At 42.9% G+C, this 25,764-nt stretch overlaps 1 protein-coding gene across 2 annotated transcripts in view; it reads left to right on the top strand.

The window, feature by feature from the left end:
• Nucleotides 1–22,204: 22,204 nt before the first annotated feature.
• Nucleotides 22,205–25,764, top strand: part of ETV1 (ETS variant transcription factor 1) — an 82,064-nt gene continuing 78,504 nt past the window's right edge. For both annotated transcript variants that reach the window (XM_075922294.1, XM_075922295.1), the window contains exons 1-4: nt 22,205–22,362; nt 22,798–22,932; nt 23,723–23,810; nt 25,573–25,620. In XM_075922294.1, the coding sequence (XP_075778409.1) occupies nt 22,888–22,932; nt 23,723–23,810; nt 25,573–25,620 (181 nt within the window). In that variant the 5' untranslated portion in view covers nt 22,205–22,362; nt 22,798–22,887. The remainder of the gene's footprint in view (nt 22,363–22,797; nt 22,933–23,722; nt 23,811–25,572; nt 25,621–25,764) is intronic.

Genomic DNA, 25,764 nt, shown 5'->3' on the forward strand with positions numbered 1-25,764 from the left:
TAATATATGATGAGTATCTCAGCATACAATTGATTTTTTTTTTGCATTGATTATTTTCAGCAGAAAATGGGTTGTACATGGTGTTCAGGTGGCACAAAGGGAACAGACCAGCAATAAAGAATATGGCTCCATGTTAGGGATATAAAATCCCATTTAAAATCTTAACTGTTAAAAAGTGTCTAGGCATCTTACTTCCAATGGAACTAGGCACTTTCGCAAATACTTCTAAGGCTATGTCTACACTACCAGGTTATTTCAAAATAAATTATTTCGAAATAATAACTCCCAAAATAACTATTTTGAAATAAGCTTATGCTTATGCCTCTTCACAAGCAGGAGTTATTATTTTGAAATAACTGGCTTGTTATTACGGATGCTCTGCTTGTTATTTTTGAAATAACTTCCCAGTGTAGATATGTTCTATGTGTCCATCTGCATCTTTAAGCACCTTTACAGAGCTGTTCCTTTGTAACCTTATTTATTCTTATTTAAGAATTACATTTGGCAGAAAACATGGTCACTTCTCATCAGTTTCCATGGTGATGGAGTCCCTGCCCCTCCAACTCCTCCTTGTGTTCTCTCTCCACTCCAAAATGAGAACTGTGTTCCCCCAGACCTTGCAATTGTGCCTCTCTGTGACTGTGTTCCTTTGAATTTGTCCAGGGATAGAAATAGGAACAAAATCATACCTCTGGATTGTCATTCAAATGCTTTCTCTGTCTTATGAGAGAGACAAGATGAATGAGGTAATATCTTCTATTGGGCCAACTTCGGTTGCTGAGAGAAACAATCTTTTGAGATGCACAGAGTTGTTCTTCCTGGGACTAACAAAGCTACAACTACCCTGGAACCAACTTCTCTGTTTTTGTCAGCTTTACTTCAGACCTTCCTCCTCTGTCAGATGAATAAATAAATGGTTGCTTAAGCGAAAATGTTAATAACTAGTCAACCAAATCCATATTTAAGAAAAAAGATGGCTTTTCAGAGATGCTGAGCATCTGAAAATATCAGTTGGAAACTCAGCAACAGTAGGCACCCAATTTTTATCTAAAACACTCAGCAGGCTTACTGAAAATCTAATCACTGTATGACATATTAGCATCTAATGAAGCTGTTTTGTGGGTTACAGTTTTTGAAGTTCCAAATATGACTTAGGCCTGAAAATCTCCCATCAAACAAACACAGTCACGATTGCCAATGTATAACTGAACACCACAGACACAGGTAAATTTAATAAACATCTAAGAATGTGCACCTGGGTTCTTTCTTGTCAGATGCTATCTTAGAGTATGCAATGTCCTAAAAATTGCTTGAATGTTGAATGGACCTTAATAACAGCACCACCACTACCACCATATATAAATGGTAGGTCCTACCAAAGCCTTATCCCAGATTAACACTTCTAGGATACATGTAAGGATGGTGAAAAATTCTGTGAGTCAAAAATCAAATAAATATCATTACATTAGACCCACTTAGTTCTCACTTTGAGCAAGAGTATATAGTAGGAGAATAACCTTAACTGCATTACATGTAATCCTTAAATTTATTTTATGAATTTATTTAACTTGCGTAATGTTCCTAAAGAGAGGTATATATGTAATATCCAACTAAAGTGCACATTTATCCCAGAAGCTCAAGCAGAATGTAAAAAGAAAACAGGACTCTACAATTTTACTCCCAAACCAGATACTGCCACATCCTATCCTTTTCTCTTATCCGTGCTGCATTTTAACGAGATAGCAATATATACAGTTCCTACTGTTGGCTAAAATATTCCTCCATAATTTTTCATTAAAATATTTCCCTCATTTTTTGATGAAATTTCAAATCTAATGCAAAAATGTTCGGTGAAATTTTCAAATTTGAAATCTTTCAAACAGTTCTTGCTCAATTCAGATCCTTATGCCATATCCAGCACCATGTTTGAGCACTTCCTGATAATATATGAGACATTGTGATTAGCATCTGCCACAGGTAGCTCTTGCTACATTCTTCTCCTCAGAGAAAAGACTTGTGTGAGGGAGAGAGGGAGATTAAATTTTTCCTTTTTTCTCTTTTAAGACATCTTATGGTCCTTTTTCATACGTCAGTGGTACAAAAAGGCTACAGTAAAGGCCCAGACCCGACCAACAACTATCACCCCCACAGGAAAGGTGATTCTTGGCTTCCATACAAACTTAGTTATGGTTTATCCATGAAAAGGGTACATTTTCCAACCCTCTTATCTCTAATCTCACCTCAGGAGCTAGAGTGCCTCAAAAATCTGAGTTAGACCAGAAACAGTCCCATGATTGTTATGCTAGCCAAGAGAGCTTGAGTTGATTCAAATTGCCATCCATGTGGAAATTAAAGTCACAACAGGACAATTAGTCTTGGTGACTTAAAAATTACTATTGATGGCTAATTAAATAATGTATAATTACACTGGATTATATTAGCCACTGACCTTGTGTTTCACAACCTGAATTCAAGAGCAGGGTCTCCATCTGCTAACTTTCCATATCCTCATATACAGGATGTGGCCAGTGAAACTAATAAATGCCATGCTCTGAGCTTGTCTTGCCTCCCAAAATAGAGGGGAGTGGACAAAATTAGTTCTGATCACACCCAACCCGTCACTGTCCATGGAGTGAACTGCTAAACTCCTTGACTTCCTTACAATTGCTTGAGATGAATGATTTGATTCGTCCAACAATTACTATGCTCTATTAATAAACATCATATTACATGCAACACTGACCTCAGTCAATAACACCATCTATTCAAACTTTTTAGTCTTTAGCTGCAGATTTATCTATTGATTTTAGAAGTGAAGATGGATGTGTTGCATTCATGCTCAGAGCAGCAAAATGACAGCACAGTGTAAAGGAGCAAACATTTGGGCATTAAAACAAATTATCTGTAAAGTTCTTGGCCTACCACATTACTACAGCCAAAGTGGCAGAGAGGGCTATTGACAGAATAAAGGGTTAACTGATACATATAAATATTATTGCTGTACTATAATAAACCTTTCCGAGAGACAAAAACCATTGATTGGAATATGGTGCATACAGTATCTAGTCTTTCCAAAATAAGTCCTAGTCATTTTACAAGTATTGGCTATGTTGATTTACTGCAACAGCTGCGAATAAATCTTTTCTTCAGTTCTGAATGAAATGGTGTGGTCTACAATGGTTTCTCTCCCATGTATGCAGGAAGCCAAAACACTTGCAGCTGTACCAGTTTGACCAATCCTGCTGATTCCAACCTGCATTGCTGTTTGTTGTACAGGTTGGACCTCTCTGGTCTGGCATACTCAGGACCTAACTGGTCCCGAACAAGGGAATTTGCCAGACCAGAGGATGTTTCCTACTACCACCTTCCCTTCCTACTGCCGGTCCCAACCCCTCCCCCGCAGGCTGCTGTGCTGCTGCAGCCCCAGCAGCCTGGACTGCCCTGGCCCCAGCCTCACTATTGGAGCTGCCACGGTCTAGTTACCACTGCTGCCATGACTGCCACATCTGCAGCCCTGCTACTGGGGCTGCCACAGCCCCTGCTGTGCTACCGGGGATCTTGTGCTCATCTCAGCCCCAGCTCCACTGGGCTCTGAGCCGCCAGCCCTCTTGCCACTAGGGCTCCCAGCCAGGACTCCCTGGTCCAGAAACACCCATGGTCCTGCTGGACCACAAATGTTGCTGGATGAGGGAGTCCTGGTTTTGGGAGGTCCAACCTGTATTTGGAAATTAATCATAAAATTCCAGATTCTAGCCACTGCTCACTAGGAACAGACACTTCATAAATCTTGGAATTCACTGTCCAAGAGCAGATATAAGATGTGCTGTGTGCAGAAAGCACCAAAAGTGTTTCTGTTGACACCGGTGTTGCTGTGTGGATGGTCTAACCCAGTGGTCCCAAATGCGGTGCCCGCGGGCACCATGGCGCTCGCTGGGCCATTTATGTGAGCCTGTGGAGCAATCTGGGCTGGCCCCACCCCCCCAGGCACGCGGCAGATGCCAGCCCTGGGCTCATGGGTAGCCCCTGCCCTGGGGTCGCGGCGCATGCTGGTGCTGGCCCCGGGCACGCGGCGCCTGGACGGCCCCTGCCCAGTGTCGCAGCACATGCTGATGCCGGCCTCAAGCGTACAGCGCATACTTGGCGACGCCCCCAGGTACGTGGCCCGTTAGCGGCCCCGCCCCCAGATACGTGGCCCGTTAGCGGCCCCGCCCCCATATGCGCGGCGCATGAGCGGCCCCACCCCTAGGCCTCAGGCAACCCTGAAACATTGGGGACCACTGGTCTAACCTGTTGCATTTAAAAGGGTTGCACCAAGTCAATCCATGCAATCCTCCTCCAGAGCAATCCTCTGGTAGGCACAAATCCTGGGCAACAGCACAGAGTCACAGTACCGTTCCAGGAGGGCTGGTAAAGGAATGTATACAACAGTTGTGATGTTGAGTGGCTGTGGACGGGTGAGGGTCCCTTAACACAGAGAAAGAAGAGGATAGGAGGATAATGTAGCAAATCTCACTCTAATTGATTTAGAGTATCGAATAAATACTGACTGTGAATGGGTTAAGTTCTAAAGTCTGGTTTAAGAGGAACCACAAATGGACAGGGACAAGGGAATTCAGAGTTAAACACATGCAACAGCTCTAAATCGAGCCTTAGATATCAAAGCATTGCAGCAGCCTGCCAATTTCACCTGTTTAAGATAATTTTTACCGTGCATTCTACATGAATATGGTAGAACAGAGTTCTCATGTGATGCAATGACTAGTTTAAAGGAAAATAAACTCAGACAATATGCACTAAGGCCAGGTTCACACTAGACCTGGAAAATCAGCTTACAGTAAGTCAGCGTTGGTGATGTCCATACAGTGGGAGGTCAGCGGTAGCAAACACTCTCATCAGCATCCCTTACGGTTCACGACTGTGAGGAGTATAGGCACTGGCTGGAGCTGCCCTCAGCATTCGATTTATGGGTCTTACTAGCAGGAGCGGCCCGAGACGGGCTGCCAGCAGCTGGCGCCTCAGGTGGAATGCACAATCGGCGCCCCCGCCTCCAAGGCCTCAATGGCGTGACGTCATCATTGGGCGCCCCGTTTAATGCGGTGCCCGAGGCGACGGCCGAGTTGGCCTATACACATGGGCTGCCTCTGCTTACTAGACTCTCTAAATCAACTGCTGGAATATCGATCTCTGGCCTGGTGTGTGAAGACATGCCCTAAATAGTTGAGACATGGAGGCACTCCTTTTCTAGATCACATGATAGAGAATGTGAGATCAATACAAATTCTTTGGCAGAAGCCAGGGCCTGGCTGAGCCATTCATGCGCCTTGGGCCCCAGGAGCGCAGCGCCGCCCCTGGGAGCGCGGCGCATGCGCAGCCCCAGCCCCGGGCACGCGGCGCCCCCAGGGCTCCGCCCCCAGCGCCCAGTGCACGCACAGCCTTGCCCCCGCCCGGCCCGGCAATCCCGCACGGTGTCCCCTACAACGGGGCGCCCCGGGCGGTAGCCCGGTCAGCCCGTAGCTTGGGCCGGCTATGGCTGAAGCTAGCCTAGGTTCTAAAGGAAATGAGCTGAGGCACTCAATCTAGCTCTCAGCAGTCAGGTTCTGGATTAAGAAACCCACCATCAAAGGTGGCATCATTTGATAGTTTCAACAGAGAAGCAGGGCTTGGATGAATTTAGGAGAATAAGTCACTTTGATCCCAAGCTGTGGGTAGGCCTGGCCTTAGGGCAAGGTGAGCAAGGTGGTTGCCTTGGGCCCCACACCTTCAGGGCCTCACACTGCCAGGCACCCGCCCATTCAGCTGCTCGCTTGCTGCGCTGTCTTGGTGCCCCCTGGCCACATGGTGTAGCCAACCACCACATGCCACCTGCAAACTCTTTGGCTGGGCCTGGCTGTAGGTGAAAGCAGGCCAGCAGTGGAGGATAATGTGAGGAATCTTGCAAAGTGGATTAACAATTGAGTTTACTCTCCAACACTGTTAATTCACCACTACTTAATTTTCTTCTTTTTTTAAGTAAATGAGGAGGATAAATCAGAAAAAGCCAGGAGCAAGAAAAAAGGCACATTAATCCCATTTTTCCTCATATTTTTTCTTCTCTTGCCTCTTTCTCTGTAGTGCACTATAACTTTTTTCTTTTACGTATTTTAAGCCTTCCTACCTTGCTGCCACTGGACTAAAAGACCCCTGCTGTGCTAAATCATCATCAATCACTCATAGTGGAGGACAACAGGTGCTGCTTGCAGGGGGTGGTGATTTAGCGTGAATGTGAACCAGCGGATTGGCAAATGCAGGAGCCTTATGTGCAATTCCTATCCTGGGACTATAGCAGTGTTTGAAATGTAGACCGTGCTCTTGCTTTGTTGGTACATTATGTTCTAATACTCAGTGTGCATTCATACAATTCTAATAAAAGAATGAAAGGCCAAAGAAATGATCAGTTGACAAACCAGTAGGTGTTTGGCTCCAGAGTGACTGTGAGAAGACTGTGAGGGAGGGAAAGTGGATTCAGTGTCCCACAGCTAAACGCAAAAGGATGAATAACGCGTTGTGCCGCAGCATCTCTGTTTTTGAGGCTTTCTGTGTTTAATCTTAATTTTACTTCTGGGTTTGTTTTCAGGTTTACATTTCACCTTTAATCCTAAATTGTCTTTGGTGTGGAAGCAAGGGATTGCAATTAAAAGTACTAGGCTGCAATTCAGGAAATCTGAGGTTACTATGCAGACACCACGATTAACACTGAGGTCACACAGGTGGAATTCCAAAAGAGGTCCCTGGCAAAAGAGACTGATGTCTGTTGTCATTGCTTTGTTATTCAGAGTATTTAGAGATTATCTCACCTCCTCCACTGCCAACGACTGCCTGGGGATCTCTGATTAGATTGTATATCACTGATATAAATGGCCCCAAGTGTTGAGAAGGAATCTTTCTGTTTGTCTCATATAAGGACATAGAATATAAGAGCATAAGAACAGCCATACTGGATCAGCCCAGTATCCTGTCTTCCAACAGTGGCCAATGCCAGCTGCCCCAGAAGGAATGAACAGAAAAGGTAATCATCAGTGATCCATCCCCTGTCATCCATTCCCAACTTCTGATAAAGAGAGGCTAGGGACACCACTTCTGCCCATCTTGGCTAATAGCCATTTATGACCTATCCTCTGTGCCCTTATCTAGTTTTTTTTTTTTAGCCCTGTTACAATCTTGAACTTCAGAACATCCTCTGGCAAGGAGTTCCACAGGTTAACTGTGTGTTATGTGAAGAAACCTCCTTTTGTTTGTTCTAAATCTGCTACCTCTTAATTTCATTTGGTGACCCCCTAGTTTTTGTGATAGGGAAGACTTCACTCCCCAGCTTCCTGTGAATTAAATGATCATATAGGTAAGCTCTTAATTATATGAAGATGGACACAAGAAGTTATTCTGATGCAGCAATCTCTGGTGCTTAAGATTTGTGAGTGAAGATGAATGAACAATTCTTGATTTCTATGTATTTGTGAAATGTATGTCAGAAGCTCAAATTCCTCTATTATGAATTTAAGAGTTTGCTTTTGCAAGTGACGCCTTGATAGTGATCTATACTCTGAGTAGGGTTATTATTTGGCAAACGTAAGGTTCTTTGGAAATTTAGTCTGAATCCAGGGTATTTGTAAAAGAGTACTTTTACAAATTGGGAAGAGATGCTGTATAGATTAGAATATGATAGAGAAAGGGATGAATGTGAATTTTCTTTTACTTTAACCTGATGAAGAGTGCTATAATATTTGAGTAAAGATTCTTGGCACTGGTGACAATTCAAACAGAAAGTTCTTATATTGATGATTTCCATACAAAAAACGTAGAAAGTAGTGGTGGCACAGGAAAATTGTTACCTGTACGGTGCTTCTGTTGCAGCATCTAACAATATGAGTTAATATCTTGGAAATACACCAAAATAAGATTTCTGGTGAGATGTTCAATGGCAACAAATTGATTTAGAGGCATAAATCAATAGGACTCATGGAAGAATTCTTCAAAGGCACCAAACTCCCACTTGTGCCTTTGGAAAATGTATCCATGTGCTTATAACTCACTTAGGCCATGTCTACACTAGGAAACTATTTTGAAATTACTAAATTAAAATGAAGAACTCCTGATTTAACAAATTTGAACTAGTGCATCCACACTACAGGGGAGCCTTGAAATTAGTGTGAGTCAAGTGCTGATAATGTGGATGTGCTGACTCAGACGTAGAGCCCCAGGAAGGTGGCCTCCCAGAGGTCAATAAGTTTAAATTAGTGGCACCGGGGTGTCCATGCCAATGCTGTTTCGAAATTACTATTTCGGAATTAACATTACTCCTCGTGGAAAGCAAGAGTACAGAGTTTGAATTCTGCGGCCCGTTATTTCAAAATAATGTGCTTGGTACTATGGATGCACCACTTATAAAATCAAACGTGGGGGAGTTATTTCAGAGTAAGGGTATGTCTACACTACAACATTAATTCGAACTAACTTAGTTCGAATTAGTTAATTCGAACTAAGCTAATTCGAACTAACGGATCCAGACTAAAAAACTAGTTCGAATTAGCGTTTTGCTAATTCGAACTAGCATGTCCACACAGAGTGGACCCTGAACCAGGCTTAAGGATGGCCGGAAGCAGTGCCCACAGGGCATCAGAGGAGGACTTAGAGCGTGGAGCTGCTGTCTCAGGCTAGCCGAGGGCTGCGCTTAAAGGGTCCCGACCCCCACCCCGGACAGACAGTTCTCAGGGGTGCCCCGCTTGCAAAGCAGTCCTGGCTTGGAGTGCCCTGAGTGCCCACACTCGGCACATCACAGCACTCGGCCATCAGCCCGGCTGCACTTGCCGCAGGCTGCCATCTGGGGAGAGCGGACAATTGGGGGGCTGCAGGAGAGGTTCCACCCCCAGAAGCCCGCAGAGCCAGCCCAGTCCTCCCCATCGGGGGCTCGTACCCCATTCCTCCCTCACCTCCTTCCACTTACCCTTCCCTAGCCCCCCTTCCTGATGTACAAAATAAAGAAAACGTGTGGCCAAAAATAGAATCTCTCTTTATTGAACAAAACTGGGGGAGACTGGGAAAAGGAGGTGGGAGAGGGGAGGGCAACTACAATGATCAGGGGTTGCGAACAGGTCCCATATGAAGAGAGGCCAAAGAGACTGGGACGTCTCAGCTTAGAAAAGAGGAGACGGGAGGGGGGACAGGATAGAGGTCTCTAAAAGCAGGAGTTGGGTGGAGACGGTGCATACAGAAAAGTTCTTCATTAGTTCCCATAAAGAAGGACTAGAGGACACCAAAGGAAAGGAATGGGTTGCAGGCTTCAAACTAATAACAGAAAGTTGTTCTTCACAAAGCAAAGAGTCAACCTGTGGAACTCCTTGCTGCAGGAAGCTGTGAAGGCTAGAACTAGAACAGAGTTTAAAGGGAAGTGAGATCAAGTCATGGAGGTTGGGTCCATGGAGTGGTATTAGCCAGGGGGTAGGAGTGGTGTCCCTGCCCAAGGTTTGTGGAAGGCTGGAGAGGGATGGCACGAGACAAATGGCTTGGTCACTGTCTTCGGTCCATCCCCTCCAGGGTCCCTAGGGTTGGCCGCTGTCGGCAGACAGGCTACTGGGCTAGATGGACCTTTGGTCTGACCCAGGACGGCCATTGTAAGCTCAGGGCTCAGGGTCGGGGGTCTCACTGGACCCCCTTGATTTTCATGCACACCTGCTCCTGGGTGGCCAGGCTGGCAGCTCTCCTGCCCTAGCTGGCCACCTTCCTGTGCCTAGTGCGGAGGCCGTGGACGAGGTCCACGATGTCCGCACTAGGCCAGGCTGGTGCCCGCCTCTTGCGGTCCCGGGCAAGCTCCCGGGAGCCGCCAGCCTGGTCCCGGGAAGAGGGGGAGGGCTAGGGGGCATCGGGTGGGTGGCTCAAGCCGTGCCAGGTGCAGGGTCTGCTAGCTGGGTGCTGGCAGGATTGCACCTGGCACGGGCACCGTAGCCACCCCGTGCCCCTTTAAGGGGTCCGGGGCCGGGAGCGGGGCAGATGAGTTTCCCTGGTGTTGGCCAGAGTGGGCTAGCCTCCCACTAGTTCGAATTAAGGGGCTACACACCTCTTAATTTGCACTAGTAAGTTCGAACTAGGCTTAATCCTCGTGGAATGAGGATTACCTAGTTCAAACTAAGCGCTCCGTTAGTTCGAATTAAATTCGAACTAACGGAGCGCTAGTGTAGCGCCTATGAAAGTTAGTTCGAACTAACGTCCGTTAGTTCGAACTAACTTTGTAGTGTAGACATACCCTCAGGTACTAGTGTAGACCAGGGCCCAAAGAGATGAGGTGGTTGGTGTAATATATTTTGAACTTCACCCACCTTGCCTCTCTAATATCCTACAAGCTAACTCAGTTAAGCACAGTTGAAAAATCCCACTTCTGTCCCACATTATGTCCAAATAAAAGCTTGTAGTTTAGTCGTGAATTATGTTATTTCAGAATAAAGTCCGTTATTCCAAAATAACACTGCTGTGTAGGTGTACCCACAGACTCCTCATACTTCTCCTTTCTTTTGGTCTATTAAAAGTATAGGGAATAGATCAGGAAACCTTTATTGTGAACATATTTATTCTAGTGCTAGGTGGATTGTATGGGAGAATTTCAGTTCTGCTTGATGTTTGAAAAATGTGTTGATATGGGTGACTATGAAGAAATGTTGAGGGATATGAGTGCCAAGAAAAAACAACAACATTTTATCCTTCCTCTATAGTCATTTCTCTACAGGTCTGTAAGATCCAAAAACTTCCATGCCAGAGATGCATCCTTTGGTTCCAGGGTACAGGCTGGCCAAAGCTGTTGGTATTCTGCATGGTTTTGCATCTATAAATATGTATCCAATATTTGTCTCTGGAGTAACTGCAATAAGGTTTAGGTTGGACAACAGGAAAAACTCCTGTCAGGGTGGTTGAGCACTAGCATAAATTGCCTAGGGAGGCTGTGGAATTTTCATCATTGGAAATTTTTAAGAGCAGGTGAGACAAACACTTACCACAGATGGTCTAGATCAGGGTTTCCCGAAATTGTTTTGACTGCAGAGCTCCTATGGAGTCCTGAAAATTTAGCAGAATCCTTAAAATATTGTGATTTTTAATTCCATAGGTACCCAAATAAATAGACAAAGTTATGGAAATCTATATTTATTTGTTGTATATTTCTTATAAATTCTTTTTTCTAAGAAAATGATAAAAAAATTAGTAACAAAATAATAATACAATTGTCATTAATATTTTCTTGCCGAGCCACTGGGCCCACTGCACGGAGTCCTAAGATTCCATGGAGCACACTGTGGGAAATCCTCACCTAGATAATACTTAGTCCTGCCACAAGTGCAGAGGACTGGACTAGATGACCTCTTGAGCTCCTTTCCAGTACTACAACTTGGATTCCACCAGGACAAAAAAAGCTATTTTTAAATACAGAGAAAAACATAATATTTCAAAAGTCCACCTTTTAAAAGAAAATATTTTAAAGTAGGAATTCTTTTGTACCTCTTTTGTGGAAAGAATATCTCAGTGGGGGTTCCACGGTACACCCCTGGAAACTTCAGGTGTCCCAACCTAGGAAACAAATCAGGAAAGGAGAAGTCAGCTTTCTTTAGCAGAGCCTCCTCCAATACTCAATGAAGACAACAGAAAGATTTTCGGTGGCTTTAGTGGGCTTTGGACCAGCACCTCCTAAGGAGAGCACCCTTTCAAGAAATGACAGGGGACATTGAAAGATTTTTATACCTTTACAATCCTAGTTGGCTAACATCATGTTTATAATAAACTTAAAAAACAACAAATAGTCTGGTAGCATTTTAAAGACTAACAAAACATGTAGGTGGTATTATGAGCTTTCGTGGGCACAGCCCACTTCTTCAGATGACCACAGTGTTGGATGTCCAGAACTAAACTACCCCCTGAAGCTTTTGATCATGTTTATGATTTACCCATTGCAAATCTACAATCCATGACAAACCAGGTATTTCCATATTTTCTGCGCATCTGTTATTGGTGAATCAGAAAGCCTGTAATCCAACTCAACTAAAATATAGTTTCTAAATGCAATGTGGCCCCATTCACAAGGGCCAGACATGCCATGATAGAATTGGAAAACAGAATTCTTTGGCTCAAGCTGAATACAAGTTTTTCATTTTACACCTCAAACCTCTAAAATTAAAAAGGAAAATAAACGCAGCAAGATAAACTGAGAGAAAGCATTTGAAACTCAAAATAACTAGAGAGGAACCCAAACCAAAATCCAAAATGTGAACATTCTTAAACACTGAGGTGATGAAAACCTATATTTGATTCTTTTCTGACCTGGTCTATCTCTAAAAAAATAAATGAAAGGTATCATGACATGAATGGCAAAATGCAAGTTTAAAATCAAAATGCTACCAAATATGAACTGCATTTTTATATTGTATTTTTGTTAGAGATGTTTGTTTCTTTTCTCGCTTCCTCTTTTCTGACCAAGATGTGATTTCGAAACACAAGCAAATACATGTCAAATCCTTTCTGCCTCTGTTTTGCCATTCCATGTCTGAAATTCTGCCAAACTGAAAATTTCCATTCAGACTAACTGGTATTTGCTGAACTGATTTTTTTCTTTAACACTCATTTTCAAAAATAGTGGAAACTGTGTGCAACTCTTGCTGTTTTTATGCATGGAATTTTAACAGCAGCTAGCTGCCCATGTGGATCTTTTTCACAATGGTCCATTTTCTCCTATGGATGCTCTGAAAAAAACCACAAAAAAGTTTGGAAACACTTGCTAGTCTTGGTTATGTATGGTGCCAAAGGTATAAAATGCCAATAGCAGCTAATTTACTCCCAGACCAAGCAGAGAAAAAAGAAACTTACAATCAACAGAGTCAATAAGATCAGTGGCAAGTTTGTTAAAATCTCTTTCACATGCACTCCCTTTGCTTTTGAAACAAAAACAAGAGATTATGCAGACTTTGGCCTCATCTCACTGCTTTTATTAATGTATGAGATCACCATTTTCGCTTTTTTATGATTAAAATGAATAGTTAGAATAACATGCTCATGGAAAGTGTTGGAGCAGAATTGTTTATGTAAAAGAGGTCTTTGATGTTAATTGTAGAAAGCATTCTCTCCAGCTTGAAGTTTGTTACAGGGATTTGAAGGGAGGCAATCTGGCGATGTACCATGCTGAGGAATCTCCGTCAGGGTTTGTGAGTACAGCATACACTACTAGCTTGTGAAAAGCAGCAGTATTTTGGAAGAATTTGCACTATTTTATATGTGCTGTGATTTATTTTGTGTAATGAAGAAAAATAAAGGAAGGAGTTTGGAAAAGTGAATACCCTGTTAATTATTTTGTTAGCTTTGCAGACCTAAAACCTTTCGTTTCCTCCCTCCTGCCTACCTCAGTTTCTCCAGTTCCAGGGGTGTACTCATAGCTTTTTTACACAAGGTGGGGAAAAGAGTACTAATAGTCTGAATGAAGGAGATATTAAAATGTGATTATTCCCAGACTAAAATCTAAATACCATTAGGATGGAATTTGAGCTCATTAAGATATAATCGTTTATAAAAAAAAATAAAGAAAAAACCCTCAATAAAACAATCTTAGTAAAAAGACATCTGAAATTGAAAGATAAGGCTATGCTTTCCTTCATGTCTTCCCTCCTCTTGAAAACATTGGCGCATAATGAAACACAGCATTCCAAAGAACCTTAGCTTGGCTTGCTGACCCCCACCACCTTGTGCGCTTTTTAAAGTTTTTCCAATCTATCTCCGTTAAATAAATGTCGCCTTCTGACTAACCCCCCAGTTTTGCCTGTCTTTCATATCTCCTTGTAGAAGTCCGATAAGCAATCTAACCTAACATGACCAGGACAAGCCCTCAAGCCTCTCTGCAAAGCCTTTGTTTATCTGCAATTTCTTAGTCACTATGAAAAAACTAAAAAAAACCAACAAAAAGTCTAGTAGCACCTTAAAGACTAACAAAAATGTAGATGGTATCATGAGCTTTCGTGGGCACAACTCACTTCTTCAGATGACCTGAGTGGGTTGTGCCCATGAAAGCTCATGATACCATCTACATTTTTGTTAGTCTTTAAGGTGCTACTAGACTATTTGTTTGGGTTTTTTTAGTTTTTCCTGTTACAGACTAACTCAGCTACCCCTCTGAAGCTTTTAGTCACTATGGACAGTCTCTTGGACCCACAATCTTTGTCATCTTCAATGTAGCCCTCTTTTGGACTTATATCCAAGTCTTTCCACTTCTACCTGCAAAGTCTTGGCTTTTTTTTGTTTGTCCAGCCTCGAGTTCAGCTCATCTCACACCTCAGTTTGTGAAATCTCTTCCTTTTCTCTAGACTTGACAGTTTGACACTAGTCACAATATTCCCAGCCCACAAAAAAGTCAATGCCACATACTGCTGGTAGGATCCTCTTCCTGAGTCCTCACTCTGACCAGGTCACTTCTCTCTTTGCATTGCTCTGCTGGCTCTCCCCATCCCCCACACCAAGCACAAGCTCCTTCATAATTTTGTTCCTCCCAGAACTTCTAGTTTATCTGATTGTAAACCCCACCATTATACTGCCAATGACTGCAGTCTTAATTGCCCATTAGAATTCTGCTTACTCAGTCACCATTGCACTTTCTTTCATGCTGCCTCTTATGTGTGGGGATCAACACCCTGTAGATATTCGGAAAGTGGACTCATTGTCTTCTGTTGTGATGCCTACAAATTCTTTTCTGTCTGAAGTTGGTTAGGCAAGTAGCAAGCTGAGACTTCTGTTTTGTTCCTTCATTCTCCCACCCCAACTGTCTGTCTGTTTTGTTGAAGTGTTGCATCCTGTCTGACAAACAATGCAAAGCTTTTGGTCTGCACAGTGCCGCACACACAGGGGCCCTGATCCACCATTGGGGTTGCTAGGCATTACTGCAATATAAATAAATAACAATATTAAATGCAATGCGCTAAGACTATGTAGTGTGTGGCAGAATTGGGAATGCAATTTGTAAGATCTCACCTCCTCTGTAAAGACAACTCCCTCTCCCACTGTAGCAACCCAGACAGCCATCACCATATCTGCCATATACAGACATATAATGACGCATAACCATCTAATTATATCCAATCACCTCTTCCTCTCAGTTCATGTCCGCTCCAGTCATAAGAGCAACTTCTCCACACATTCATCCACAGAATTTGTTTCATCTGCTGTGGCATTTACAGCAAATATTTAACTAATTTAATAGATACACTGGTTTTCAGTTCTAACAGGCTGCACAATTACTATTTGGAAAGATATTAAGTGACACTTTTTTTTGTAAACCAAACCATAATAGTTAGTTGTCCATGCACTAATAATTTACATTCTGATGATTTGTACTTCTGTGCCCTGTTCTCAGCTACAGTATTATATTTTTCCTGGAGCATAATGACACTGTGTTTCAGTATGTTGGCATGGGTAAGTGTGGGAGCAGATTAGGATGGGATGGGGAAGGGAAGCAGTGAGGGGGGATGGAGGAGTGGGGGCACTGGGATGGGCAGGGATGCAGAGGTTGGGATGCAGCCCCATTCCCAGCACTCGGAGATGGGGATACACATCCTCAAATTCCTGTGTGCTGGCAATGGGGTGGCAGACAGACCATGCGGTTTGATGCAGGGCACTCACCACAGCTCAAACCTGACCGCACACATGAGGAGGATGAAGAGAAGAGGGCTGGGCAGCAGTGGGAGAGACACACCACATAACCGCTTAACAACTGCCTGCCTAGTACTCCTGAGCAGCACTAGTTCCTCTCCTGCCCTGACTCAGCCAATGGGATCTATACATGTGTGCAGGAGGCGAGGCAGCACATAGACCCCATCTGGCTGCCTCTAGGTGCTGGACATGCCAAGTGCTTCCTGACCCAGGAGCCACATGGTGCAGTGGCAACAAACCTGCTGCACAGTGTGGCAGTGCTGCCAACTGGACAATCAACGGCCCAGTCAGCAATGCTGACCAGAGCCTCCAGGATCCCTGTTTGACCAGATGTTTTGGTCCAAAATTGCACATCTGGTCACCCTTAGTAGTGACAGCCTCGGGCCTGTGAATGGAAAGGGAAGAAAGCAAGGGACCTCCTTCCTCTCTGGCTAGGGTAAAGGCTTGTTACAAGGTACATCTTGGTGGACATTTTTTTTTGTTCTTCAGAGTGACCCATACCTTATTATTTTAAGTGTTCGTCTAGTGTATTGAGCTAGTGTCCAGTATTTTTCATTTTTGGTTACATTGTTTGGTCTTGAGTTAAGAAGTTAGTGCTGTTAAGCCTGGGAAGTAATTAGGAATTAATGGAACATGTGCATTATGGGAAATGTAGTCTGACCAGGGAGCCCATCTTGTAGACAAGAATTAGAGAAAAGAGACATATGATCTATAATTATCATGAGGTATTGTAGCCTCATTTTAGAATCAATGTATTTCATATTCTGTCTTTCCATTTGTCTGTGAAAATTTTTGACAAAAATTGTATTTTTGTTTGTTATCTACATTTTCTACAGTTGGGAAAACCAACCAACCAATCCACGCCCCCTTCCCCAGCCTCCCACCCCACATTTTCTGACCAGCTTGAGCTCAGATATAATGAGCATGAGGGTCATATGAAAGATAGATAGTAAGGTAGAAAGGTAGAAAGATAGATAGTAAGAAATCTGAGACTTGATGGAAGTCCCAGGGCTGTCTGAAGAGTGGCAGTGGTCCAAGGCCTGTTCACACTGAAGAACTAATAATTATCACACCTAGCTCTAGTGGTCAGTATTATTTTACCACTGAGGGAAACTGAAGAAAAGAAAAGTGACATGACTTGCCCAAGGTCCCCTAGCAGGCCAGTGGCAGAACCTCAGGCCTGTGAATGGAAAGGGAAGGGACCTCCTTCCCCTCTAGGAAATATATGTTTCCTAAGGTAAAATCTAGTGATTTTTTTTTTCACTAGACCACACTATTCCAGGGTTTCACACCTTTTTTCTTGTTATGCTTTTATTCTTGGTTTTCTCATATCTTTATTATGAGATCTGGATATATAAAATTTCAAGTATGTTCAATTCCCACCTTTTTGAAGTACAAATTTAAGCTGTAATGGTCTTTTTCTGGATTCTTGCTGAAACACTTTGATTTTTTTTTCCTGGTTAGGCTATATTGTTCATATATTGCTATAGGTTTCCAGCACATCTAAGTTTCCCTAAAGACTATGTTTCATGGGTGTTAATGTAACCAGGTAAACAGAACATAGCAATCTTTAGTGGGAGTCCCATGAACTGCCTGCCACACTAGATATTTGATCATCAATGTTGAAGATGGTCCAGTTATATACCTGTTTTCTTGCCTTATTTTCTTGAAGATTCCTGTTTGCATGCTGTTTATTTTTAAACCTATGTTTGATATTTAACATGTGGATATAATTGTTGTATGTATTTTTCCAACCAATACTACTATGCAGTAATTTAAGGCACAAATCTGGGTGTTACGTTGAATCAGAAGCTTTATACAAAATCAGACAAATATCTTCTCCGTGTTTTTGTTTCTTTCTATCTAATATATCTAATCTATCTATCTATCTATTTTGCTGTGATGCTATCAGAATACAATGTGCTAAGCACTGTTCACACAAGAAGATACAAGCACTGGTAAGTTAAAAATGTGGCAGGCAGTTCATTTTTCTGGGAGAAATAGTTTTCATGCATTATATCACAGTTGGTCAGACATTGTATTACTAATTTATTGGAGCTGCTACAGAATAATTTTCTGATGTTGCTGCTAACACAGATAGTTCTATCATTGTTTGGGTTCTGGGTATCTATGCTTTTATGTACTGGGTTAATTACTCCCTTTGTCCCTATATCAGGTGTCTGGATTGGAGGGTTAAATAACTTCAGACGGGCAACTGGAGGCATTGTATCCAGTGTTGTTTCAAAATCTCTTATACAGCCCGCGCGCGTGTGTGTATGTAAAAGCCACAATGTTCTGTTTTAGTTTCTGAAGGATTTCCTTTATTTCCAGAATTGTTATAAGGGTGTCCAGGAGAGCTGGTTGTTTTAATGGTGTCTTCAAATGTAATTGTCTGATTTGTACTGAAGGCAATTTGGATTCTTTTGCCATATTTTATACAAATTTCAATCAGGATTGCTGGAGTTTATTTTTTCTTTTAACAACGTGTTTCAATTCTTTACAAATTTTCCAGGAGAAATTAGTATTTCTCAAACTCTATGCTCTAACTGTATTGATGCTTCTTTATGTTACAGGACTGATTTGTACTTTCATAGTGTGTTATAATAAACAAGTAGCACACAGTCACGTATGAAGTGAGTAGCTTCATTATATATTGGAAATAATATATAATTTGTAATACTTAATGAAGCTGTTTTTGAATATGAGGGATCACATTTCCAAAAGAAATTGAGTGTCTTATCTATAAAACTTGTAATTAGAGCAGGATTGAATTTGTTTTTTTCTGGGACTTTAACAAAAGATAGCTTTTCTACCCGTCTGAACATTTTTGTGAAAAAAATTCATTGTGGTCATTTTTTTCAGGGTTTTCAACAAAAATCTGGAAACCAAATGTTTTCATTAAAAATTAAAGGTTTGCAACCCTTCTGCCCCCATCAACCAGAAGTATTTATAAAAAAAATTGAATTTGACACTCAAAGTCTTTTTGGCTTCATGTAGTTTTCACAACACTTAAAAAATAAGTAATAAATTTAAAAAGTGGAATTAAAAAGTCATATAAAATAATTAGTGTTTTCCCACCAGTTGTAAGTATAATACAGGATTAAGTATAATATATTATTGGTTGTTGTTAATGAAGTTGCATTACCACACAAAGATGGTTGGTTTGTGCATTTCTGAAAGAAAGTTGGGTTTCTTGCCTGTAAGTATGTCTCTCTTAATAGTTAATGGAATTGCAGAGAGCTCCACTTGATAAGGAATGAGCTATGCTATTGGGGGTGGGGAAATTTGCATTTCCTCAGCTTCTCAATCATTCCCAGGTCCTGCCTAGAGCTCATCTAATTTATGCTTAGATAAAATGGCCTCCATGGGGCCTTTCTACAGACAAAGTGTAAACACCTGGAGCATCTTAGACACCTTCCCCCCAGTCCTGCTCCAACATGATTCTCTAATCCATTGGCTATTGCATGGTGGATGCAGAGGAAGATGGTAGAACCATTCTCCTGGTTTTATGTTCACCAGGAAATCCTATTTATTCTCCAGTGACCAGGTCCACAACCATATCACTGGTGCATTTAAACTGGCAGCAACAAGCTGTACAAGTGTTTCCTATAACCCAGGCCTATTTAAAACAAACAAACACACAAAAATCCCACACTCAAAAAGACACCCAATTTCTTTTGGAAATGTGATCCCTCATATTCAAAAACAGTTTAATTAAGTACAGGCAGTCCCCGGGTTACGTACAAGATAGGGACTGTAGGTTTGTTCTTAAGTTGAATTTGTATGTAAGTCGGAACTGACTTCCAGATTCAGCCGCTGCTGAAACTGACCAGCAGCTGACTACAGGAAGCCCGAGGCAGAGTTGCTCTGCCCTGGGCTGCCTGGAATCAGCCGCTGATCAGTTTCAACAGGAGCTGAATCTGGACGCCTAGGACAGAGCAGCTGGGGTGCTGCCGGGTAGGTCCCCGCAGGGGCGGCGCTGCGGGGACCAACCGGGCAGCACCCCAGCTGCTCTGCCCCAGGTGTCCCCAAGTCAGCCGCTGCTGAAACTGATCAGCGGCTGATTCCAGGAAGCCCGGGGCAGAGCAACTCCGAGGAGCGGCTCTGCAGGACCAACCCAGCAGCCCCAGCTGCTCTACCCCAGGCAAGAAAAGCCTGGTCTGCTGGGGGGCGCACTAGCTGCGCCCCCCAGCAGACCAGGGAAACCCGGACCGCGGGACCGCGGGACCGCGGAGATGCGCCACGGTCCTGCCTGCATCCTCCCCAACTTTGCTCCGTGTCTCCCTGGTCTGCTGGGGAGTCTCCAGGAAGACGAGGAGCAAAGCCGCGGAGGGGCTCGGGCAGCGGGGCAGCCCAGGCGCTTCTAGGCTGTCCCGTTGCCGGCTTCCCCCGAGGCTTTGCAAAGCCGTGGAGGGGCTCGGGCAGCGGGACAGCCCAGGCGCTTCTAGGCTGTCCCGCTGCCAGCTTCCCCCGAGGCTTTGCAAAGCCGCGGAGGGGCTCGGGCAGCGGGACAGCCCAGGCGCGCCTGGGCTGCCCCGCTGCCCGAGCCCCTCTGTGGCTTTGCTCCGCGTCTTCTGGTCTGCAGACCAGGGAGACGCGGAGCAGCTTTTCTCGCCCTGGAGTACATGGGTGGCGGGACCGCGAGGTCCCGCAGTCCGTGTCCTCCGGGGCGAGAAAAGCCCCGTTTGTAACTGCGGATCCGATATAAGTCGGATCCGCGTAATTCGGGGACTGCCTGTATTACCAATTATATATTATTTCCAATATATAATGAAGCTACTCCAAAGCAGCAAAAGTCTGGAAATAGAATCTGCTGGTGCTTAGAATATTTCCTCTGAGAAGCAAGTGGAAGAGTGACAAGATTAGCAAGAGTATGATGCTTTCCTCCCAACTCACTAGTACAGAGAGGAAATGATAAGTTAGCAGAGAGGGAGAGAAAGGGCCAAAGAGAATCCCAAAGAGAAGCAAAAAGAGAAGAAAGAGGGAAAAAGTTGAGAAAGCAAATGTTCTTGCTCCCAGGATAATGTGTAATAAAGTTACAGTACCTTTCAAAACAAACTACACTAATATGGAAGCTATGACATACAGATTGCTACAACTGCAGACTATTTGTGCAAACCTATTTTCACTTGTTGCATTTACACCAACTGCAGGAAGACTAGAGTATCTCTGACTTGAACAATGTGAGAAAGAGTCCGGGTAAATATTGGATCTATCCAGATTTTGGCTCCATTGATTAAATAAAGAATACATTTAGCTGAACCTTACAGCTGAATACATCTTACTGAACCTTAACAATCGAACTGTGGTAAATCCCACCACAGAAATGCCTGATAGATTCCTGGACCCAGCACCTTGTTCCTTCCATACCCAGAAAATGATGTCCCTTACCCCACCAAAACTTCCAAATGTAACTGACTAGATAAAGAACAAATGTTAATACTCCCAGAATGCCAATGCATCTTGGTATCACAGTCCTGCAAAAACACAGATCTAGTCAGCTTTTGACTCCAATCCTTCAAATTCCATTTACTAAAGAGAACTTAGTTTCTGTTACAACACTTCAAAAATCCCAGCACAACAGCATCACAAAAAACCCAGTTCCAGCACCTGGGTCTTGCTAAATTTTGGCCATAAATTCCAGAATGGTGTCATCAAAATAAAAAGCAAATGTTGCTTTTACTAATTGACTGAAAAATCTGGAGCTGGATAAACCTTGGTACACAAAAGATACAAAAACTCTAATTTGGCACTGCCACTTCTATCTTGCTTTAACCAGCTAATTTTTAGCAGCATACCTGGGCTATAGTCTAAATTTAGTGCACACACAGTTTCTTTTAATCCATCAAATACAAACAAACAAATCCCTATGCATGAATCTAATGGTACAGTTTCCAGATCTGTGGCCACTATTTGGCAGGATTCAGATTCTTTTTGTGCTGCTCTTGCTCTGGAAAACATTGGTGTTTGGATTTTTGTGCACTGTAGAAAGGGGGGGGGGGGACCGAGGAATGTTCTGTATTTAGGCAGTAGCATTCAGATTTTTCGGGCCAAATCCTGGCAGGATTTGGAAGGATCCAGATGCTGGTTATGAGTTTTTGTGGCACTACTGTGCACGGATATATTGCATCTAGCATTTTTTGTTGCTGCCGGAATAGGCAAGAGCCAGATTGGTTCTTTATTGAACCAGTGGCATTTGCAGGTTGGGGGCCAAATTGCTATTTGGAACCAGGTGTTAGATATGGGTGTTTGTGGCACTATTGCACTGGGATGCTTCTGGGGTCTGGATTCTTTCTGAACAAATACAGGCAGCTACACTTGTTCTTTATTTTCGCAGCTGCTTTCAGGGAGCTAGGACCAAAAATGTCTCGACCCACCAGAATCCGGCAGGATCCAGCTTTTACCTTTTTCCCTGAGGGAGAGAGGCAGCCTGACTGACAGGCAGAAATCTGATCCTGTGAAAGACACAGAGAGCCAATGGGAGGCAGAGAGAGATCCATCAGTTTGGACTGGAGGCCCCTGGAGGAGAACCAGAGGAAAAACCACTGAATTGAGCTCTGTCAGTGGCGCTTACTGCTTCCAAAGGGGAAGTGCTGGGAAATAATTAATGTTTTTATTAAATTTGGAGGGAATTTTTTGCAGCCGATCGCCTTGCGTTACCTTCAGGTGGGTCTTTCCAGCAACTTTTTACGTAGCTCCAGAGAATTGCATGGTTGTGGGTTGCAAAAAGGATCCTTTAAAAACAAGCTAGCTGCGTCTCGCTCGCTCGCTACTCCCGTTAGGTGCAAAGCGAGTCATGTTGTTCGCCATTACTAGTTCTGCACACGTTTGCGAATCAGAGCTGCCAGTTACACAGATCGCTCTAGGGATACAGCAGGAGTGTAAATAAATACCGCGCCGCTTGTTTTGCTTTCCGCTGCTGTAAAAAAGTGGCTTTTGCTCTGTGTTTTAACCTGGCTCTGGCTTAGAAGCCAGGTGAAAGCAGGGAAGGGAGGGATTTTTTTTATGAATGGGACTCTTTGAGGTTAATTAGCTATGCAAATTCAAGCAGTTCATTCATGATTTTTTTAAAGCTAAAAGCCATCTTGTATTCCCCTCTAGGCTGATTGGAGACCAGATCCCGAGGAAATCTTCAGGTCCAATGCCCAGAAAATAAAAACACTGAGCTAAGACTTGTGGAAGAGCTGCAGAATGGATGGATTCTATGACCAGCAAGTGCCTTACATGGTCACCAACGTGAGTGATCAGTTCAAAAGTTGGTGTTTATTAACTTGACTCCGACTTATTTCTCTGGGGGGAGTTTTGCGTTCATATTATCTGCTTTGTTACCGCTGTAGAGACGCCTCTTCATCTCGGAATCTTGCCTTTAAGATGGGCTTAGATTCAAATTATTTGAATAAAGCATAATTTTCTCTAAAGGCAATTTTTGTCGTCGTCCCCTCCCTCCCCCCGCAAAAAAAAGTAAAACCATGCACATGATTAGTGGAAGAGGAGGGCATCAACAGCAGCTGCATGCAAAGTTTCTGGCGGTGTTTGCCTGCAACACTGAGAAGAATGAAGTTGAGGCAAACGTTAACCCTTCTTGCTTTCAGGATTTTTGCAAGCACTTTTACAAATAACATTCAGAAACAAAGCAGCCTGCTAGATTGTCCTTATTTGAATTTGCCTGAATAGTTTAAGCCAAGGGGATTTTTTATGCTATTGTGGAGATCTGTGTACTCCAGATTGCTAAATATATATGTAAATAGTGTGCTGCAGCTGGAGCATATTGCACATGTATCTATACAGATAGATGCATACTTGGATAAATAGAATGTGTTGCATCTAGGCATAAGTATGAAGGATGTTAGGTACTCAGCATAATCCTCTGTTGTAAATTTGTAGGCAGAAATTAAGAATCGAAACTGTATGGTAGTCATTTTCTCTGTGGAATATGTAAAGAATCCATGTAGGCTTTGTTTAAATGTGGAAATCTGAGGGTTGTGTGAGTGTGTATTTTAAAGTAACTGATCTTTCCTGTTTATAGAATCCGTGTGGGAGAAACTGCAATGAGAGACCAACAAATGTCAGGAAAAGAAAATTCATTAACAGAGACCTGGCTCATGATTCAGAAGGTGAGAGCTCACTTCCCACCCCCTGACCTACCCCTCTCCCACCGTGTTTTATTTAATCATGCAGACAAGTTCAATACCAGCTTTTAAAAACAAACCAGTCTTTTTTTAGACCTATTTGTCTAGATTGATTTGTATAAATAAGACAAGAAAATTGCATTGAAGGTTGTGACACAACCTGGTAAAGGCAATTAACTGTGAGAGTTGCTATTCCTTCCTGACTCACCCTGTTCTGTTTTAGATATTGCTGCACATATGGCTCATAAATGTCACTCACTGAGGTGAGAATTTTGTGGTATCTGACACAGTGCCATACGTTCAGCAATACACAGTCCAGTGTCTTCACCTTCAGGTCTTGCCTACATGACTTCTTTCTTTCTTTCTTGTAACATTTTCCACTATTGCTACCTCTGGTGCAAGTCCACGAGTGATAGCAAGGGTGCCAGAGATGTTATAGATTAGCGGCTGTTGTTCTAATGAAAGCAGGGCTGGAGGGCAAGACAGTTAGAATACCATCAGTTTCTTCCAGCCTATCATCTTTACTAGCATTTGCAGTGTAAAGAGCACCAGTGGACTTGTGCTGGTGGTTCCATTGATGCTGAATTTTAAGCAAGAACGTCTAGCTTGGTCCAGGCAGGGAAGTATCCAAGCTTTGTAGACTGTTCTCATATGAATAGCCATGTTAAAATCAGTGGCAGTACTTGCATGAGTAAAGTGAGCAGGATGAACCTCAGCTTCTACACATCCTCGCCTAACATTGTACCCCCAGGTAACCTTTCCAACAGTGAGATGAGCTGGAGACCCCTGAACCTCTGTGCTTAAAATTCCTGTAACAATGCCTGTTCACAGCAGGTGATGTGCCAGAATGAACCCAGGGCATCATCCCCTCGAATGGACTAATAGTTTGTAACATTTAAACACATATCAGGTATGCCTGCCAATATCACAGAAAAAGGAAGTATCTTTCCAAAAGTTAATAACCTTCAAAAACATTTGTTCATCAGTCTAGACATCATACTAAGTTTTTACTGGGTTGCTAAATCTGTGAAAGTAGGGGCCACAAATGGGATGACATTCTGCCCTGATTTACACCCAGTATGACCCTGTGCATGTCAGTGAAGCTGACAGGATGTAATGCAGAGTAACTTTTAATCCAGGGATGAGGCAGTGCCAGTTTAATTTCAAATCTATGTATGATGCTAGTATAGAGGAATCAATGTGTATCAAAGCAAAATCATAACTATAGCGTAAAAGAGTAACCCCTTACTTAACTTCTATGTCTAATGGAGCCACCGAGATTTTCCTTTTACATTTTATTAGCTGCATTTTGCCCTTTATTTACTTCAGATATAGGGTTTTTAAAAATTAAATCCCTACTTAGGCAAAATTCCCATAGAAGTCAATTACAGTTTTGCTGGAGTAACGATTGCAGAAGAGGCCTGTATTGTGTAAGCAGAAATAGATCATTTGAATACGAGGTTATCATCTCAACTTCTCTCTGAGTTACAGAATAGGCATTTTTGCTATATAAGCAACCTTAACGGATTGTGATGATTATTTCAGGAGTCAATTACAGTAGTGTGAATACCTCTTACAGGAAAAAAAGTAGAATAATCTTTAATTGCAACCAGGGTCTATCTGTTCTATCTGCCAAAGTAAAATTTACATGCATTTTTCTTCAAGAAAATATTTTTCCGACTGTAGTTTCATCTTATGGGAAGATTAAAGGTGTGTGTCTTTTATCTGTGTCTTTATCTTTTTTCAGAGCTCTTTCAAGATCTGAGCCAATTACAAGAGACATGGCTTGCAGAAGGTAAGGGGGGAAACTGCTTGTAAAAAGAGGAAAAACAACTCTGGAGGGAAAAAAAAAAAGTCCTGAACTTGCTGTCTTAATGTTCAGCCCAATTAATTGAGCTCTAAAAGAGCCACCTCATGTGTCATGCATACATTAGAGCCT

Source organism: Pelodiscus sinensis, chromosome 2 (assembly GCF_049634645.1).
Source record: "Pelodiscus sinensis isolate JC-2024 chromosome 2, ASM4963464v1, whole genome shotgun sequence".
Lineage (NCBI taxonomy): Eukaryota > Metazoa > Chordata > Testudines > Trionychidae > Pelodiscus > Pelodiscus sinensis.